Raw genomic sequence first — 21,814 nt, 5'->3', positions numbered from 1 at the left:
GAATCAAGCTTTAAGTTGCTCAGAAACCGCAGCTGCTTTAAAAAACAAACATTTATGAAAACGCTTCACATTAAAAAATAGAGAGTAGTTAAGGTATTGATTTTAGTTTAACTAAGCAAATCCTGTTGACCTTTATCAATAAATACATAGTTTTGTGAAGTTTGTCACCTTTTAAAAAAACAGAGTGACTGTTTTACTATTTGGAATGACTTAACATTACTGTTTAAAAAAATATCTGCTATTATTTTAAAACTGAAAGAGATGACAGGGTCTAAAAAAGGCGTCCCATTGCTGAGGTTTCAGAATGATTGCATCACTTCTACTGAAATTTTGTTATACAGTTCACGAACTATTTTAAAAAGTGTATACAGATATAAATTGACTTCCTTTAACCCTTGTGCTATCTTAGATGACCCCCCCCCTTACATTGACGTGTTCTCCCTCCCATGACAAAGGTGGGTAAAGGTGAAGAGGATTTCATGTAATCCATGGACACCAGTGAAGAGCACAAATCATTGAAGAAAAAAGGTTCAGCGCACTGTCTAGTGGGTCTAGATGACCCAACTCCCAATGTTAAAGTGCCTAGGAAAGCACAAGAGTTAAAAAGAAACAAGTGCCCAGATGCAGGTTGGGGAGTAAATTTATAACAGTCAGTTGTGGAGTGAGGGCTGTGGATCCGAGGGGAGTGAACATGTACATTCATTTCTAATATTTTTCTGAGAAATTGATTGATAAATGAAGCCGCAAAGGTCTGATGGGACAAAAAAAGAAGAAATACTTTATGTGACGACTTTGGTTGCTGCCCGTCCCTGCCACAGACACACACATACGCACAAATGGTTGTACCTGAATAAGGAATGTTGCGCTATGATGTCTGCTACCAGAGTTTTGTCACGGAAAATGGGGGCAAAGGATTTGAATTGACATCCAGAAAGCACTTTCATCTCATTGGAGATTAGCTTTTTTCCACATGCCTGTGAGGAGTTGACTGTGGGTCTTCTGAGGCCACACATAGCGCACTGATGTTTTATGAAACTGCTGGGGCATAAGTCAGCTTCAAATAAATTTATGTAGCAAAATAATAATTAGGATTTATTGAGAGATTGTTGTCCTGTGTTTTTTTTCTTTGAAATTTTTCTTCATATGGAAAACTGTGGTTGAATCTTACATGCTTCAAGTTTACATTTTCGTTTTTTTCAAGTTTATATATATACGTTCTGAGGGTCTGTCATCAGCTCTAGGGTTTAGAGTTCAGAGATGTGTAGCAACTAGAAAAGGGAAGAATTCATATAAGTCATATTAATTTGTAATATTCTTTCACTCTCTTCTTCAGGTCAGCGGCCTTGTGGTAGAGTGTCCGCCCTGAGACTCATGCAAAAGTCATACAAAAAACTCTAAAAATGGGACCCAATGCCTCCCTGCTTGACTCAGCATTAAGCGATTGAGTTGGGGGGGGGGGGGGGGGGGGGGGGTTAAACCACCATAAGGTTTTCCGATTTCGGCTGTGTCAGCATCACACTGCTCCCCCAGGGGATGGGTAAAATGCAGAGAACAAATGTCACACACCTAGGTGCATGAAAGCAAATGGGACTTTGACTTTTTGTATACTTATATATCACCAGCTATAAACTTAAAGCACAACGCACTGATCTACAAATGGCCCAGTGTCTGAATTTGGACTCGCTTTGATTTTCACTGCACGACCATTTGGAATGGTATGCAGCTGATACCCAAAGAGTGTGACTTTAGATATTTAACATGTACATTGCCCCTTTTAAGGAAACACTAAAATTATGATTTCATCCCCTGAAAATGAGCAGTGAAGAAACCTGGCAGCAGAAAACATCCATGCACGTGGAAAACATGACTGCTCCATGCTGAAAGTGCCAGCCAAGATGCAAACTATGACCTCCCTGTTGTGAGGCAAGAATACCAACCAAGCAACCCGGCAACAAATATTTCTAATATAATTTTTAATTCCACTGAGACTTCTAAAATGTGATACCCTGACTTAAAACACAAAGAGGGAGGGAAATAATAAGCAAAATTCGTGTAGATGCATTTTTATACTGACATAAAATGTCAAAGGTCGTTTTTCATTTTAACCATGCTGAGGCCTGAGAATCCCTTATCTACAGCTACCTCCTGTTAGCTTGTTAGCCCTGACTTGTTAGGGCTGGCATCTGCTCACATTCATGCACTCAAACGTGGAAATCTGCTTCTGCTTTCATCATGACCATTTCCTTGCCCGGCTTTCTTTGCCTGCCAATGAAAAAAGAAAATGCTTTGGCCTGTTCGGACTTTTTTCAAGGTCTTTCTGTCTTAACTTTGCTGATAGTGCATTCATGCTGATTTCTCACAAAGGAAATGGTTTCCTTTACTCCCACAGAAAAGCACAGGCCTGTTTTTTATTTATTTATTTATTTTTTGTAAAAGTTGCACTCCTTAAAACTCAAGCTCAAACTTTGCAGACCAGAAAAGTGGCAGCAAAATAACTGCAGCTAACTCCTATAAAGATCTATTCTGCATGTGCAAAACTTCCCTTAGAGTCTCCCTCAGGGTTGAGACAGCTTGAGTTCTTCTACACCTGAGATGGTCTAGATTTATTTAGTTTTCCTTTAGAACCAGGGTGGAATGTTGTTCCACAAAAACTTCGAGGAAGCAACAGCTAGGTCTTCAGCCCCTGTGACGTTATCCCACCACCCCATTTTACCACCAGGTTTTCCTCCAGTCAGGATAGACCTCCAATGTTATGAAGGAAGCTAAACTCAGGAACTACAAGCAACAGATTGAAAACTTTGGGTATCCAATGTTGTTCTGCCAGGCTCTGGAACAGATGGGTTGTGGGGTTATCCTTATCTTGATTTGTTTACATTGTGCTTCTGTATGACCTGTATTCTTACAGAATCCTCCATCCTTTCAGTCAACACCAGTAGAAGAGCAAAGACTATACTAAAGGTATCCACAACCTGAAAGATCATGACTAAAAATTCTAATGCTAGGTCTAAAATCTAGCAACCTGCTTCTCAGAAATACCCGTCTACACACAGTGGATACCTGGATCAAATTTATAAAAAAAAAGCTGCTGGGGCAAGCTTGTTTATTGAAGACACATGGAGTGGGGCTCAAGGACCCTGTGGTTAGGACATTCCTGAAAAAAAGAGATCTGTGCAGTGAACCCTTTTCTGACCAAAAAGCACACTAGCAAGAATTTTGTTTCTTTGAGCTGTTGCACTTTAAATTGAAACTATCAAAGCTGTCAAATGTTTTGATGCAGTGTGGATTCTGGCCACATTTGCTTAGCTTGGAAGGATGCTGTATCACATTTAAAAAGAGAATTTGATCCTGCATGTGCTTCTGGTGCATAACACCTGTGCATCCTTCCACCCACCACCATCTCAGCTCAAGACATAATTGGTGTGTTTCTGTGGACAGACCAGCTGAGGCACAGTAATGGCTCTCTAACTGATCAAACTTTGACCAGACAGCCATCTTTGCTCCATCAAGCCAGAACCTGACTGGGAATAATTTATTGAGCAAGGTGTACTTGTGCAATGATAAATGTAATGCTGCCAATTAGTATTGAAATGTTACTTTTTCTTAATTTACAAAAAAATAAATAAACCATTTCAAATAAAAAAAAAATCAAAATCAAAAAAAGTCCTCGGTTGTTATGTTGCATGATGAAACATCCATATCTTCTTCCTTACTTCCTGAGAACCAGCTCATCTGAAGTTGCATTTTGTCATATTTTTGGATACTTGTGGATTAGCATACAGCACCTTGCAACTGCAGCTTTTGTTTACATCGGTTGTAACATGGAGGTTGCAAAACCTCATTACAACTTGATAAGCAAACACATCTTTGAAGTAGGTCCTAATGACAGGCAGTGCAGGGGCAAAGTCTTATCCACAAGTCTTACTTAATGATATGCTAATGCACGTTTTTTTTTTGTTATGGAATTTCTTTAAACCTGATGTCTGTGTTTGGGTGGAAGAGATGGTAATTGTCATTTAGATGAGACTATACATTTTTTATCCACTCAGGAAGACAACTTAATAGTTTAGAAACAAACATATTATTATAATCTAGTCAGCCTTTTAAAAAAAGGGAGACACTAAAAGGCCCTCCCACATCTGTGTTTTGAGGCTACAGTAAAGATTTCATATATTTCATCCTGTGTGCATATAGTATATTTTGACTTAATGTCCAGCCTCTGAAAACTGTTTACATTCGGATGTGTCATTACTTTGCAACTTTATGGACAAAATTGATAGAGTAAATTTGACATTTTATTGAGACATCACCATTTATTTTCTGCAATCTTCAAGATCAAATTTAGTTTGGTTGAATTTATTTTGTCTAGTTTTAAGTTCTGTGCAGAACCTGAGGGCTCATCGGCTTCAGTAGGTCAAAGGTCATCTGTCATGTTAACGAACCCCTGTGTTTTACAATCATTGTGCTTATTTGCTGTATTAGACATGCTCTGAAGTCTTTTTTTGTTGAAGGTTGCTCAATTAGCTGTTCACAACCTTGTATTATTTATTTTGATTGGAAAAATCCTTTTCATTCCTTTTTTTAATTTCTTTATCTCCACCTACTTTTGTACTTTGACTATCTTCGTACACTGAAAAGAAGTATCGTGAAGGTAAAAAATAGATACTCTTAGCAACCTACAAAAATTTAATACATTAGGTTCTTATATTAAAAACGGTTGAGTTGATATTTTGCTTGTCCCCTCAGAAGTAAATTTACCTGCGATGTTGAGATTGACTTGGTTACTTCAATCAATTTTCAAGATACTGATGCAATCAGTATACCGAAAGACCTCCTTTAAGACAAATTTATTTTTAAATCAATTACATCTAATAAGATTTTGCCATATAATATAACTGGCACACTTTTGTTTCTTACACTAATATAATTTAAGCTTTTTCTACTGACCTGCTTATATTATTTTCAAAGGTGAAGTGCACTTATACTGTCTAGTAGTATGGTTATTTTATTTTATAGCATAATTTTACCCAATATGTATTTAATTACATTAAATATTTCTAAAAAAAATTCGACTGCTCATTAATTTTGGTTTAGTAAGCACTTTCCCCAACATGAACATTATTAAAGGTGTTCCATAAATCAAATTAGCCTCTTAATTAGAAGTATTTTCCCTGGCATCGTTGTTGCAGTGCAATATTCCTAATAATTATTTTTCCCTTTATTGATTGCCTGGTAATATCTAATCATGATGCAATTAAAATTCTCTGTTCACTGTTAAATGGTTTCCAAACTGCCTATCTGGATTACTGATTATTTATAATCAAATACATGTGCTCTTGCTATACGTGTTAGTTTCTGAAATTATAGTTTGTCTCAACAAAAAGGGCGTGTTGGGTCTTTAAGATTAAAGATTTGTTTTCTGTTGCAAGGAAACACGATGAATATAAAGTTGATCTGACTAGAATAGAGGTTTAGCCTTATATGATTAAAAGCAGAAGTTTTTTTTTGTCTGTACATTTACAATTTTTTAAGAGTTTATCCTATATGTTAATGTTAAGGTTCTTTCACTAACTTTACCCTGAAATTCCTTGTGTATCATGTTAAAATTGCAACCTACTTCTTATAGTGCATTTTTTAACCTTAAAGAAGAATAAACTCTTTCATAAAAAAAAAACAGTCTCTGTACATTTTTCTTACCTTTTTGACTTCGTACTTGATGGCGAGTTTGACACGGCTGAGGCAGGGGCGATTGTAAGGGCTTGGTGGGCACAGATCCACGTCGCCGTTCAATATGGCCTCAACCTCCTCCGTGTCCCGACAAAGGTCCAACACACCCACTACAAAGTCTTTACACTGCATGGACAGCTTACGGTAGTCGTTCTGCAAGAGAGAACACAGAAAAATAGAGTGGAAAATTGAAAAAATGTTGGTTTGATGTTACCGACTTCACAAATCAATCCCCATTTCAATTAGCAATCAAAATATAGTTTCAACTGTAAAAAAAAAAGATTTTCATTTTTTTTTTTTTTTGGCTGAACATTTGTGAAACACAATACAACATAATAAAGGGAATTTAGAGGTACAAAATAACTTTAGAGGTACATTTTTACTTCACCAAGTTGACCAATAACGTAAAAAAAACAGGGTTTCTCTGTTTAAGAAAAAAAAAACCTATTTAATAAATTAGACCATCAACTAGGTCATAAATCCAGACTAACATCCGAATGTGTGATTTTATTACATTCAGCAGGTAATTCTTACACACAGGAATTCACGTCTCCCTGCTTCCATCAAAGGTCCCTTTGTTTCACTTTTCTGTACAACTATTTAAAAAGAGGTTCCACATATTTCTGCAAAGCGTGCTTCTTGTTAGGTTTTCCACACCACAATCTTTCAAAGCGAACTATTTCACTTAATTCCTTTTTGACGTATCTTCTTCAGCAGTAATTTCTGTTATCTGCAAGTACCAACACAAGGGTCTTCTCTGCCTCCTGTGAACCTGTGGTATTCATTGAAATTATCCCAAAGTTCAGCATTTTCCTGGTTAATGGTTTAGTTTCAGAAATTATTTTTTCGATAGCATTCTTTGACTCTAAACTGCAGAGAGATTTGCAACACACTGCTTTGAATTAGATATTAAAAATCATTAAAAAAAGAAAGATCATTACCGGCTTATTCCATTCACAGTTTAACAGTTCATTTATGGCTGGATTTAAACTGAAATGAAGGAAACATACAAGTTAAAATACAATATTTTGCCTGAACACTTGTGATGTTCCATGATAAGAAAATCCAATGATTGCAAAGTTGACAGCTTTTGTCTCAGGAGAGGAGACTAAGGAGAAAATTGGAGGACTGAAAATTGAACAGCGGAGTAAAAATGGTTTCGCGTGAGTGAGCTCAGATGGACAAGTCAGTGGTGGGAGTTGAAGAGAAAGGTTATGCTACTACACTTCAGTAGACACCCATCAAAACCTCCAAATTTTGTTTTCTTTTATAAAAAAGAAAACACAAAAAAAAAACGTCTTATAGTATTTTCTATTGAAATGACATTTGCAGGTTTATGCCTGTATTTCCTGGGGCACTTGTTAGGAATGGATCTGTTGCTTTGAAAAGTCAAGATAAATGTTGGGTTTTCAGGCAGGTCCTGGTGCCTACGGCATCACATATTCACCAAATATGCAACTTGTAACAATACTCATTACAGTTTTGTCAGATGTTTTGCCAAAGGGTAGGAACAGGGTTGACAAGCAGAGGATTATGTGCATATTTTCTTGCTGTTGCTGAATCACACTTTCAGGTTTTTTTTTGCACAAAGGTGTCACTCTAACATTCAATCAGTTGCATGTCAGCAAAGCTGAAAGCAGTGACCTTTTAGATATAAAGATTTCTGAGCTCAGGTGTTGTGGTCACGAAGAAAACACCGATCCAGATATACAAGGTAATGCAAGCCTTTTTCCGGCATGTGTAAACACGTTCAGAGGTCGTTTTGGTGTTTTACAAATGTATTTCATATTTAATATGACAATTATTTTGTATTTTATATGATGAAGTCCCTTCTGACTAATTTAAACATCCAGATCTATTACAAATAACCTTGTTATTTTTCTATGTCTGCACACAAATCTGGCCCCACAGCTCCTTTCTACAAGGGGAAAAAGGGGTTAAAAATCAAAAAACAAAACTATAAGACCTCTAATGTGTGGGTAAAATCATTTTGAAAAAAAAAAGTATTCTAATATAAAAAAAAACAAAAACAAGCCTAACTACTTGGTAAACACTGTAAGGGGAAGACAGCATCAATAAGAACTTTTATGAACTCCAAAAATCTGTCAAAATAACATAAAACTTAACTTTCTTTACCAAAAAGCTACAAAACTGATGTAGAAAATGAAGAACTTTCATTGATTTACAAAGTATTGAAAACATAACAAAATAAACGGTTTTATTGTTCCAGAAACTCAATTTTTGTCATATTAGTAGTCAAGGCTGTGGAAAATGGTCAGGTACTGAAATGTGAAAACGAACCTTTAAGTAAAACATTAACAACACCACATGCACGTACCAGCAGGGACAGGAATGAGACAAGTTCAAAAACATAGAAAATGTGAAATTCAAATGTTTTTTTTTTTTTACTGAAAAGCCTCATTTTCATCAAATGTCCCCTCAGTCTCGGATGTGACAGCTTTAGGTGTACGCTGTGATGGAGATTGCATCTGTGTGTCCTTGAGGTGCTAAGGAAGCTGATCGCACTGGCTGATCACATTATCTAAACAGATTTGGAGCACCTGGGACCAGGAAGCTATCAGACACTGCATTTTTTTGACTCTAAAATGGCTCCTATTTATTTCTTTATTTATGGCTTTTCTTTCACTTGTATTGGAAGTGAAAGACACTTAATATTACTGATTCATCATCATAAGCAGCACCCTGAATTTTGGTTTAAGTTTAGTTTAGACAGGACAACTCAAAGCTGTTGATTTTGTTATATATATTATAAGTTAATTAATTGATGCATTAGGCTTACATGCCTGGAAGGATTCCTTTGCACAAATCTCTTTGAGGCCTCTTCTTTTAGCTTTTCTTCTTAACTTGGCTAACTACTGCTTGGTGCACAGAGTAAACATTATTTGAATAATAAGCAAACGTGAAGAAGGACGAGGAGAGAAATAATAAGAAGGGACAGGAAGGTGATAATGAGACAGATAAGTTACATGACTCAAGTCCCTTTGGAGAGCCCATCTCATTAATTTGTTGGGAGACAGGACAGGCTGAATTTCAGACATCAAGATAGTAAAAAGCTGAGCAGAAATGTGAATAAGAGGAATATATTAAGAAACCAAAGGAAGGGATGAAGTAACATTAGTACTAACAAGTAAAAATACAATAACAGAGTTGAAGTGTGACATATATTCTGATAACATGACCTCATAGAAATTTCCTGTAATATTTATCAGGACTGAACAGGAACTACTGTATTTCAGTGGCCTCATATTTTCGTTGGTAAGCTTATTAGCGACTTCAAACCAAACTTTATCAGAAAGGACAGTTAACAGGAATAATTAGAGTCTGCAAAGGAAATAGCAAAGGAAATTCTGACAGAACTGGGATGAATTACTAGCAGAGATTAATAAACTATTTTATGTAATCCCCTTTTTTTGACTCTACTAAATCTGTGACAAAAACAACCATTGCCTTGAGTAGGATCAGTTAGCTGACTGCGTGTTTGTAGAAAAGCAGCTGGTCAGGTCCTCACCACTTCTTTTTTTAAGTTAATCCTTTTTTTGAGTCATTCATTTGTTTTTTTTTACCTTTACAGAATTTCACCATAAGCTTCTAGAAAAGAGAGATTTGGGATTTCACTTGGTTTGTTCATATGGTCAAAGTCAAAGTCAAAAGAGAATAAACATTTAACTTGAATAAGTAAAGGCAAATGGAAGTTAGTTCTTTTAAAGCATTTCTTTTTCATACTTTGAATCAGTGATTTCATAATTTCTTTTTTTAAGGTGTGGATTGTGCATCATAGTGGTGTGTGTGTAAACAAAAGCCAGAATCCCCATCAGAGGAAGTTAGTTTCCTTTGGGAGATTTTGTTGTTTGTGGTTATGTGTAATTTCCACACCTGTCAACATTAGCAGGTCAAACGTTCAGTGTTCTAATGTTTATGCTTGTCATTAGTCTGGTAAACCTCAACAGTTAAATAAATATCAGGGCTTTCAACAACTGTGATGAGTTGTGCAATAAGGACAGCTTTTAATTTGGTGGAATGGGGTAGAGCCATAAACAGACACGAAGATAATAAACTACTCAAGACATTAACGGACAAGAGCTCCAGTATGAGCAGAATGATAAAGAAAAACTGAACTTAGAATTGACTATTCTTGTAATATATTCTAAAATTAAGGTAATATTACTCAATTCCAGCAATGAAAGCCAATTAACCCTTTAATGTTCTAAAGACCCACTATTGGATTATTTTTCTTTTTTCTTTCTTTACTGTTAATTACATTTGGAGGAAATTAGGCTTGTTGTTTTTTGTTTGAGAGAAGATTGGAAGGTTTTCTAAAGATTTTCAAAATACATTTGTTAGATTCTAGTGTTCAATAAAAATATTAAAAATGAACTTTTACCCCTTATGGTTGCTGCCTGTAGTTGCCCAACAAAGAGTTTTGCTTTAGCTAAGTTTTAATGTCAAATGCAAGTTTAAGGGAAACACGTCATAATGCAAATATTTAATTCTGTTTTTGAACACTGTAGTAATCAATGGAACACAAAAATCTTCACATTTTTTTGTATGAATGAAACTAAACTGCAACTCAGCAAAATCTCCTCTACGTAATTTGATTTACACGAGAGTAAAGGAAAGGAATTTTGTTTCCTAGGAAATCAATTTATCCAGTATGAAGGAATTCTTGATAGGAAGAAAGTAAAGGCCACCTCACCTTAAACTCCGTCTCTATGTTGGCCAGTCTTGCCAGTTCATTGCTGAGTTCAAGTGCAGTGAGGACGGGGTCCTCACTGCTGAGGGCCAGGTATGCAGCACTGGCCAAGCCCTTATACGCATTCATCCTGGAGCGTGAGTGACTGAACGAGTCTTTCTTCTGCTTCTCCACACATTCTGAGCATTTGCAGAAATAGTCATGGGGCCTATCTATACGGGCTCCCTTTGTCAAAAGTATGTGAACGATTTCATACTCCTGGCAGTGAGCTGCCAAAATGATGGGCGTGACGTCATGCGAGAAGCGCGTTCCATCCTCGTCATAGGCATAGAAAGCATCTTCCCGCATCTCCTGCTCCAGAGGGCTCACAGCCAGTCGGATGCCCCCGCCGAAAGCCGGATGAGCCAGGATGGCTTCCACGATTCGAACATAACCTTTGGAAATGGCCAAAAGAAGGCCGTCCCCAATCCTGGCCAAACCATCCTTCTTCAGCAGCAGCTCAGTCACCTCCAGGTGTTCATTACCCACTGCTAGCTGCAAAGCATTCTGGCCCATGTAGTCCACACAATTGAAGTTCAGTGTTTTGGACTCTTCCAGCATTTTGCGTACCACAGGAATGTTTCCATACTCTGCAGCGTCCAGGAAGCGCTCCTCTTCTGCGGTGAGGGGGGAGCCACGCTCATTGAACATATAGGCTGGTCCCCGTACTGCCTGACGACGCCCCTTCTCCCGGAGCGTGGTGTGACGGCGATTCATGGCTTCCACTCTGGAGGCAGAAATTAAGACTTTAAACATGGGAAATGAGGGGGAAACACTAACATTTAAGGATGCTGAAGCAGAGGACATTAACATCAGAAGAATGGATGATGTAATTAAAATTTCAGGGTTGGGAATCCGTTGAAGGCCACGGATGCTAACCTAATTTATATCAATCTCACTGTGATAAAATGAAGAAATAATAGTCATTTCTCTTCCAGTCTGTGGATCCTGTCTGTGGGTGAAGGCCAGTCAAACACTATCAGCAGCACTTAACACAGACAGTTACTTTGACCTCACAGACTGCACTCCAACAATGATAGAAATATGAGCAATGAACCACCCCTGGGGTCAAAGGTGACAGCTGTGGACAGCTCCAGCCGTGAGACTGAAATGAAGTTGTCAGCTCAATTGGTTCTGGAACGACAAAGTTTCGTTGGTATTAACTGACACTAACCAGCGGAAAACCAAATCTTCTCCAACATCTCGCACTTTTTAATGTTTTTTTTTTCTTCCATGAGAGGGATTGGCAGGATTTTTTTTGTAAATATAAACAAACTTGCTTAATTTCTGACCTTTATCAATAAACAAACAAAACATTTTTATAGTAAAACAAGCACAGCTATTCTTACATGAGCATTCCTGTAGAAGATGCTGTTTAATTTTATTAGGAAAAACAAGTGAAATTATTTGTATTTTTATTCTTTTTTCTTTATTTATTGGGCCTTGTGCGTGTGTGTGTCAGTGTGTGTGTGGATGATGATGCATGAAAACAGAAAGCCGTTTGTTGCAGAAATCTTCCTCATGAGTGTTAGAAGATGTACATAGACGTACTCGCACACCCTTTAAGCAGGGTATGAATCTAATCACCGACCGTTTTTGTGTGTGTATGTTGACTCAAATGATGTGGAAAATCTGACTTTGATTTCTGACTTATACTAATCAACAGAGTATGCCTGGATGGGAAAATAAAAAAAAAGTTTATTTTTGTCTTCTATGTCTTCTTCCTCATTTCATTCACATGCACAGTTTATGGCTGTGCATGCAAAATGTGAGTGCGGCACATTCTCCCCAAAGAGGTGCAATACAAACCCTTCGATGGCTTTTATTAGATGCTGCTGTTGTTGACAGTTTCTGAAAGAGCTTGTTTGTGTTTGTGCCATTAATTCCCTATAAAACATTAAGATTAGGAGTTGGGTAATTTCTCTCGCTCTCCTCTACCACACAAATCCCTTCTCCGACATGCTTTATTGAAAGGCATTTGGACAATTCCCTAACGACATAAGAAAAGTATGGCTGCTGGCCCATTTAGATAACCTTTTAGGATGGCAATGAATCACTCTTCTTCCAACCCCCCCTGTTGTCTTCTCCATCCATCATGATTGTTTTGATTCAGATCTGAAATGTATTATGCTTTCTCTACGTCTGAATGGGAAGCCATAACTGGTTTACTTTTTCTACAAACAGGACAATCATCTGTTTCCTCCCAGAAAAAGCAGATGTTACAAAATACAAGCCACTTTGATTGCTTTTTATAGTAAAAGTTCTTGTGGCTGTGATTTGCCGACCAACAGGACAGCTGGGTGTTGTTGAAAAGCTTAAGTTTTTCATTCTGAAGCATGGCTGCCCCCTGCTCATCACAGATGGCATAAACACACAGGTTCACCATTTGTTCATTTGATACGTTTTTTTGGCAATCGTACATTTTTTTTACATTCAAATTTCGAGCATTTTGCATGCAAGTATTATTCTCAGTCCCACCTATTGTGCCCTACACTGATCTAATCAAGTTAATTATTGAATAATTCCAAATGTGTTCATTTTCAAAGAATTTTTCAGAAAAAGGAGTGTCTTATGTCTTATATACATATGTAAAATCACACACAGTTTCCCGTTGGGTTTAAGTCAAATAATTTATCTTTTTTTCACCTGGAGGTTAGATTGAGTCTCTGCTGCAATTTCATATTCAAGGTTCTTGACTCTGGCTGTCACTTTAAATCACAGCATTTCATTTGGCTGCATTAGTTTAAAAGAAGCTGAGGAGAGAAAACCCAGCCATCTTTTGGAATCTGCAGTTACGGTCGATGCACAACAGGTCCGTGTTTTAGACGTTTTCTACCAGAGTGCTGCATTTTATTCAGATCTTCTCTTTTAAAAGAAATATTCTAGAGTTGCCTTACCAAAACGAAAGTGCCTTAAAGTGAAATAAGAAAAGTGTTAGGAACTAAGACATCCTGAATCTTTAGCTCCCATCTGACTATGGAGTCAATATGTGACTTAAAGTAATGTAAATTATAACCTAAACAAAGAAGCATTTAATATTGCTGAGCCATAACAGTAAGACTGTGTATACCTGAAATTTACAAATGTAAAAAATGTACATATAATAACATGGTTAGAAGTCAGAATTCAGAGAAGCCAGAGCCGTCCCCAGAGTTCTAACCTCACTACATCTCCCAGCAACACCTCTCATTTTACCCAATCAATCACAGTATACTTAAACACTGCTCTGAGCTTCACTCAGTGCGAACTAAGTATTGTTTGTATCACTCTGCCCTCATTAACGAGCGTTGTATCTGTTCTTCTGTTTCCTGGCCCTGTATCTGACTCTGTTTGCCTGTCACCTACCCCATCTCTCCTCTTATGCTCTCATGCCTGTTGGTGACCCCTGCCTGCTTGACCCCGATTTAGCTTTGTGGACATTTAATGGCGTTTGAGCTGTTATATAAACAGCAGTTTTCAAGAATTATGTTTTTGTCCTGTGTGAGGGCTACCTACGCTGCCACCCCATCAGGGCAGTAACCTCCTGCACCACATTCTACATACATCAGTTCACTTTATTTTTTTGCATATGCTTTTAGATTTCCTTTTTCAAACATAACACAAACACACATTTGAACATAACATTTATTAACACGTTTCACTTTACTTTATTATAATTTGCTTCATTAATTTAATGTTATGCTTTGAGTTACCAGTGCTGAGGGAACCATTGCTGCTGCTGCTGCCATCTGCTGCTGGAACCATCAAGTCAGGCCTGACACAAGAATGCATGCCAGTCAGCAGAGGCCTTATATTCAGCAGGCAGCTAATTGGACGAAACCATCGCCCAGGGAACAAGAAATTAGTTTGTGTTGCTTTACTTTAGTTTCTATTTTGATGTTCTTTATTTTCATTCATTTGTATATGTTAATTTACCGCAGGACGGACATTAGTTTAGTTTGTTTGCTGTATTTTGTCTTAGTCATTTTAGGTTTCCCCTTGTGTGTCTAGTTGGTCTGATCAGCCACTATATATGTTCCCTTGTGTTTTAAATTAGGTAGGTCAGTTTAAGTAAGTTTGTTAAATTTGAAATTTTTAAATTTAAAGTTTGAGTTAATTTTGTTACTTTGGCCTCTTTTAAAGGGCCCTTTTTGGCCATTTACAAGTTTTGAAAAATAAATGTGAAAATTTTTGATCAAATTGTTTGCTGTCCTTGTCTTATAATGCTCAGTCCACCACATCCTGTTTTGTTTTTAGTAAGCAACAAATATGGGAGAGTAAATCCTCTTTTTTATCAACAGAAATGTCACGAAGGAAAAAAAAAACCCATCAGGCAACATTTCTACTAGTGATTTCAAAAGGGGATTAGAAAACCGTTACTTTTTTACTAGAATAATATTACTGTAGTAAATTTGGAAAAAAAACAAAAAAAAATGCTTTCAGCCCAGAGTATAATTCAACAAGTTTAACTCTGAGGGATGAACTAAAATACTTTTTACACAGTTTTAATGTTAAAAAAGGATACTTTTTGAATATTTATTAGAAATATGGTATATACAAAAAAATATACCCTCTGAAACAAAAAAGGATTTCATTTAGCCAAGCTTCTTGAAGGGAAACCTCTGGAGTTTAATACAAAGTGATTCAATACTGTACCTTTTTCTAGACTGAAACACATTTGATTTAAAGTCTTTACGGTGAAAACATCTCCATTCATTTTGCATGAAAGGTCATTGAATAGTTGGAAGAGTGTGTAAATTAATTTACAAACTGTGACTGAAAGTTTGTGGAATGAGTAGATCTGGATTAATGAGCTATGATGAGAGGATCCTTCATCAGATTCATTACAAAAAGCAAAGGAGAGAAATGTTTGTATGTTTTTTAATGGGAGCTCTAGCCCTTCTAGACTGTTCCCGGACACAAAAGCTGCTCTATAAACAGCTGGAAAGCACACTTCCTAAAATATTTTGCTTCTCTTTTGCTATTTTTTGCTCGAACGGAATTCCCAATGTCAGATTTCTGTCATTAACCTGATTGTGTAATCAACTCTTGATTCTTCATAATGCACTATAAGCTGATGTCCAATCAGCCATAATCAGTGTTATGGATCAGTCACTACAGGTCATTTACAGTTAAGATGGAACAGAGGGAGGAAAGAGAGTGAACAGAGGTAGAAATCAAACATTGGAAATGGAAATTTTATGGAAATTAGAGAAGCTGTAGGTTTTTTTTTCGGCCTGATCGTCCAGCTTGCCTGTACTCAGTATCGCACCCACGTAGAAGGAAACTCGAAAGCAGCAAGCTGCCTTTTAGTTTTCAGATCAAAAGTAAGCTTCCCACCATAATCTAGACCTAATGAAAAACAGATGTGTGCCCCCTCTTTTTCCCAGCAGCTCACACGCAGGACACAGGCTCAAATGAGAGCACACAGACGTCTTTTTCCATGACAGAGCCTTTACGCTGAACACTGGAGTATCAAAGGGGCAGAACAGGCGAGATCAAAGACTCGACACAGAGGCCTGCCTTTCTCAACTTCTGATAGTCATGTTTATAAGCCCGAAGTAATGAATATTCATTAAATGTTATTGCGTATGCCAATCTGAGGGTCTGTGGATGTTACACAATGGACACTGTACATTCTGGATGCAGAGAAGTCCTACTGAACTATTTCCTCCCCACTTGAGGAGTAATTTTCCTCAGTTCAGTGGATCTTAGAAATACAGTCTTCCTCCATTTTCTCAATTCTAAAGGCCAAAATCATGTGTGTCACTTCCACTAAACCCAAAACAGAGGCTATGTTAACACAAACAAGTATAGGATCTAATGGAAATAATAAGCAGGTATTTCATCTCAATTGCATATTCATTGTGTGCACACACATTCATTAGTGATGCACCACTTCAACCGAATCAGCTCACCTCTAGAAATAGGACTGGGAAATCCCAGGTACTTGAGGGGATATGGTTCAGGATAAAAGTACAGTTTAACTCCAGTCATATTAACACGCAGGAAACTGGAATTATTCATACACCTTTAACAGAGGTGCACAAATCTTTTCAGTTATCCGGATGCAATCCATTAAACCCTGCCAAACCATGGCTTCCTATGTGTCACAGCCTGCAGGGTTGGCGCAGCGAGCTCAGGGAAAATCCTGCTGTTCACCTAAACTAACCTCTACCTGTTGAAATGGCAGTAGGGTTAACATTCTCGTTGAATCGTCAGTGCTCTTATTTTCTAATCAAATGTGTGTTTCAACTAAAGATTTTATAGATCTGTTGAGTGCGCACTAAACTGCTGGCTAGTAAAAGAGAGGGACTCACGACTGTCGTGTTTCGGAGTCGAACTCGGTGTCTCTGAGCTCAGTAGAGCAGTGGTTCCCGTAGTCCTGCGGTTCTGGAGCCTGCTGGGGTCTCTGTCCGCGGTGCTGAAGGCGCTCGGAGCTCTCCGCGCCTCGTCCTTTCCATTTAGGAACGGGGGCATCGTAGTGATCATATCCCACATCTCTCCATGAATCCGGCCGGAGCGGAGAGCCGGCGCCCTCGGTGCTCTGATGGAACTTTGGCGGTGTGAAGCGCGTGGAAACCCCGAGCTCCAGGTTCTCCGGAGACAGGTGCAGGCACTCTGAGGAGGCGAGATAAGGCGGGTCTGTGTCCCCCAGCAGTGGAGAGGCGGAGGAGAAAAGGTCTAAGGGCCGCGGGGAAGAAGGAGATCCTCGGGGGAAAATAACTGCAAGAGGCAGAGAGGGGGACTCCGAGAGATGCGCCCTCTCGCCGCCGTCGCTTTCCTCTCCTTCGTCACACATTTGGAGAGTTTGGAAACAGCATAAACTTCCAAAGATTTCTGCTAACTAACTGACATTTGTCGACGTCTGTCAAAGTTTCCCTGCACAAGTTTCTTCTGAGCCGAACAGCAGAGAAAACCAGACCTCTACCCCCACTCAAGGGAGCGCGCGCGCCAATTACAGCGCACGAGCAGTGCACGCAGAAAAGCCAGCCTTCCCCAATTGAAAAAGGAAAGGAGCAGCTGGCAGCTCTACAAATCAGTTCATTGAATTCTTTCATAAATGTATTACATTGTGTAATTGAAGAACTTAGCATTGTGTGTGTATATATATATATATATATATATATATATATATATATATATATATATATATATATATATATATATATATATATATATATATATATATATATATATATATAAACAATTTAATATATATAATTAAATTCACATGGAAAGACATTTAAAAATCTCCAAGGTAAAATGACACAATTGAACACCAAAAGATACTTAACGAATCATCATAAAGAAAACAGTTTGAAAATGATTGAAGGTCATACATGTGTTTTGTTCTTATACTCTTAAAAAAGATTTACACACAGGATTTTCACATCGCTCACAGGTAGATACTAACCTGATTAGGGTTTTCCCTCATTGGGTGTGAGTTTGTGTGTGCGCGTGCTCCTGGACCTCTGATTAGAAGCCACAGAATCATTAGTCACGATGGAGACTTTCTGCACTCCCACACAGACAATAAGCAGAACTGACGCAGCCCTTTGATCCGTTATTGGATTCATGTACAAAATACATCCACATACAAAAAAAATAAATACAAAAAAAACAACAACAACACACACACGCACATAGATCTGTGCACATTTGTGTGTTTTTTGTTAAATATTTATTCTGCAGTGTTAGAAGTGAAACCATTCGACCATTGGCCTTTATTGGACCTGTAGGTTTAATGGAAACATTCGACCAGTTGAAATGCAAAGAAAAACATTTACCAGATTTAGAGCAAAGGTGTAAAAGGAGGTTAAGTTGAAGTTAAAAGCTGGTATAAACTGGTGGTTAAGGTTTAAGTAAAAATATCCACAGAACTTCAATGATCAGATGTGTTTGTGTGTGTCATGGTACAAAAAAAACATGTTTTTAAGACAGTCGTGTTTTTAACCATCTCTGGGTCTTAGATTAAACTGTTTTAATAGGAAAATAAGCTGCATGGTGGAAATGTCGTTAGCACTTTCGCTTCACAGTGAGAAGGTTCAATTACCGTCTCAATTAATTTTGCATTTTGGGTGTAATATTTCACACAAAAAAAGACTTTAGCATGTTCTCCTAGGTTCTACTTTCAGACAATAAGATATGTATTTTCTAAAAAATTTCCACTTTTAGGTTTTGCTATATTAATAGTGTGATAACAGAACCTAAGTATGAAATTAGATAAATCTATTAAAATAAAAACTGAAATAAAGGAAAACACAGATCTTCTTGCATAGCAAAAACATAAAGACACACCGTCTTTGCTCATTAAGTTAGAAAGCTCTTAAATGTCTTTTGTCACTTTTTAAATATTTTTTCTTAAAGAACAGGCAGGTGTCAGGCTGAAAATAGTGTAAGGCATGTTTCTTTGTTTAAAGGGTCAGCACAAGCAGGGATCCTACTGTGAAATAACCCCTTTTCAGTTTGCAGATCATCACTTCTGTCTGCCAGTCATGAATCAGCATTTATTTTTCTTTTTTTTTTACATTTCCGTTATAACTTAAGTTCTGTGTAGAATCTCATTTAATCAACATGCAGACTTGCATACACAATTTATTTAATATAGTAAATCATTCTTAAAGAATACCTTTCAATAGTTGGTCTTAAAAAATAACTAAAGCCAGATTTAGGATGTGGGTTCTGCCTCTCATTTGTAAAAGCTCTGTTTTTTGTGCTACCATCTGTATCATCCTCACCTTAATGCATCAGGTGGGAAACAAAGCAGATGCACCCCTCAAGCTGCTCAGTCAGTCTGCTCTGCTGGATACTTGTCAGGAACTTTCCTCATTTTTGTGACAGCCCATAGAAGAAGTGCCGGTTTCACGACTCCAGCTTTCACTCATTCTGCCGAAAACACAGACATACAGAACAGGGCTTTCATACCCCCACTGTACACTTGACAGCTGTTTGCTTTTACAAGCCTTTAGCATCCAGACAGAAAGTGTGTCAGAGAAAGCAGAGGGTCTGTAAAGTCTCAGCTATTTGTGCAGCTGGAGGGAAAATGTTCACAACCCAGCTATTTCACAAATTACAGTACTTTCTTTTTTTCTTTCAATATAGTAAATGTCCTACTGCAGAAAATGACCAAAGATTGGATTCTCCAGATGATGTCTGGCACAGTTTGTCAATAAATCTGCAACAAAAATGGTTTTCTAAATTATATGTTTGACTTCAAATAGTAAAACAAAGAATACCAGACCTTGGTGGCTTGGTAGATGGATAAAAGGTGTTTTCAAAGGTGTTTTTTTAAACTAATTATTAAAAGGACTCAAACTGGGTCAACTAAACAAAATGAACTTAAAATAAACTAATCAAGGTTAATGAGGCCAACTGACCTAAACTGGGCTGAAAAAAACTAAATAAAAACTTATCTGATGCCATATCAGACTATTTCAAAGCCTGGGGGAAACTCAACATATTTCAAACTAAATGTATTTATTAAACAAACAGACCTTTATAAACTGCATACAAATACCTGTACTTGCATGTGTAGTCTTTTGGGCAGAAATGAATGTCATTTTAAAAGGATTAGTATAGTTATTTATGTGACCCAAAGAGATGTGAGGAAATTATGACATTAAATGCAACAGATTTCTGATTACAATTTTGATCAGTACCAAACAGAATTTGAAACAGAAATTGAGGTATGAAATAAAATTGCAGTTACTGCCAGGTTGTGATAGGAGTATGGTAGCGGCGTGTGCAACAGTCACACATTGGTTATTTACATTACATGAACATGCTTTTAACCCTTGTGCTATCTTAGATGACCCCACTCTTACAGTGACGTGTTCTCCCTACCATGACAAAGGTGGATAAAGGTGGAGAGATTTCATGTAATCCATGGACACCAGTGAAGATCACAATTTATTGAAAAAAAAGGTTCAGTGCACTGTCAAGTGGGTCTAGATGACCCAACTCCCAATGTTAAAGTGCCTAGGATAGCACAAGGGTTAAAAGCTATAGCAAGATTGGCAGAAGGAGTAAGTACAAAAAACACAAACAAACGAGACAAAAAGTACACACTTAATAATAAAAAGCACAGTTGTAGCTGCAAGACCAACATCTTTATTCAACCCAGTGGAAAAACTGGAGTAAATAGAACATTCAGCCTTCCAATAAAAACAAACACAAGATCCCCTCAGAGCATGTCTGATCCTTTCAAGTTTAACCAGATTGAGATTTTCTTTCATCTACAATATAAAGGAAGGTGGATTAGAATATTTCCATCCAAGTAAAATAGATACTTTGGCATTAAGGTATAATTGCAAAAAGAATAGCGTCTGAGGTTGAAGACGGAATTGCAAGTCAGTGGAGGTGCCAAACAAAGCAGTCATGGAATTGGTCTCTGTTATTCCATATAAAAAGTGAGATAGAGATTTAAAAATGTCTCCCCAAAAATAATGTAAGGCAAGACAAGACCAGAACATATGAATATGATTTGCCGGTACCTGATGTCACAAGTTGGATCCACATCCTAATAGATTTTGGTGAACCTGACTATAGTCAAATGGGAACAGCAGATGATTTAGTACAAATGGAAAACATATGCATCCTCGAGAGAGCCACCTTCCAAATGTATTCATCTTACTCTGTTTCCCATAGCTTTTTGACTGAGTCTTTAGAAACAGACCAGTGGGATGAACAGAAGGATGAATATAAGAATAGAGATAAGACATCATTCCTTTCGGAATGAGTGAAGGCCACAGGAAGTTTCTTGTATCCAAATAAGAAGTAAACACGTCCAGTGGTCCTTGTAAAATAGCTTCCTTAATGTTGATGGAATTCAATATTCAAATGGTTTCAACATTGTAAGTATAATAGCTTAACATTCAATCTAAATAGGTTGAAGAAAAGATGAAACATGTTCTTTTAAGTGTGATCCACTTAAAATTCTGTTCCATTCGTTTTGCTGCATTTTTGCTTTATGAATCCTTGTCTGCTTGACTGAGTTATGATAAGCAAGTGTTACTTTTTGACTTGTGCTGCTGCAGAAATATGCTACTTTCCTTTAGTAAAAGATGGTTCAGTATTTCTTTTTCTATGACTTATGAGATAAGAAAGGAAGCACTAAAGGTTCCTTCTAACATCCTTTGAAGAATTTGTCCAACTCTTATGGTTTTCACTTTTTCCCTCAGGATGGAAAATCTCAGCAAATAGAAAGGCTATTTAATTTGTCCTAAAAATAGTTTTTTCACCAACATGATAAAACCTTAATGTAAAGGTTCACATTACAGCTTAATTTTATTATGGCAGAGCACAAAGTAAAAGTGGTCTAGCAGCAATTCAGAGAAAAAAAATAAAAGAAGCATTTCA

The 21,814-nt window shown here is 37.4% G+C and overlaps 1 protein-coding gene across 1 annotated transcript in view; it reads right to left on the bottom strand.

The window, feature by feature from the left end:
- LOC101169118 (short transient receptor potential channel 7-like) overlaps positions 1-17,378 on the bottom strand; it is a 53,878-nt gene extending 36,500 nt beyond the window's left edge. The window contains exons 1-3 of the mRNA XM_020706558.2: positions 16,774-17,378; positions 10,439-11,201; positions 5,695-5,877 (exon numbers count right to left, since the gene is read on the bottom strand). Of these exons, the coding sequence (XP_020562217.2) occupies positions 5,695-5,877; positions 10,439-11,201; positions 16,774-17,255 (1,428 nt within the window). The 5' untranslated portion in view covers positions 17,256-17,378. The remainder of the gene's footprint in view (positions 1-5,694; positions 5,878-10,438; positions 11,202-16,773) is intronic.
- Between the last annotated feature and the right edge of the window lie 4,436 nt (positions 17,379-21,814).

Source organism: Oryzias latipes, chromosome 10 (genome assembly GCF_002234675.1).
Source record: "Oryzias latipes chromosome 10, ASM223467v1".
In the NCBI taxonomy this organism is placed as follows: Eukaryota; Metazoa; Chordata; class Actinopteri; order Beloniformes; family Adrianichthyidae; genus Oryzias; species Oryzias latipes.
The sequence above is the reverse complement of the archived record's forward strand: the minus strand, read 5'-3'. Positions and strand labels throughout refer to the sequence as shown.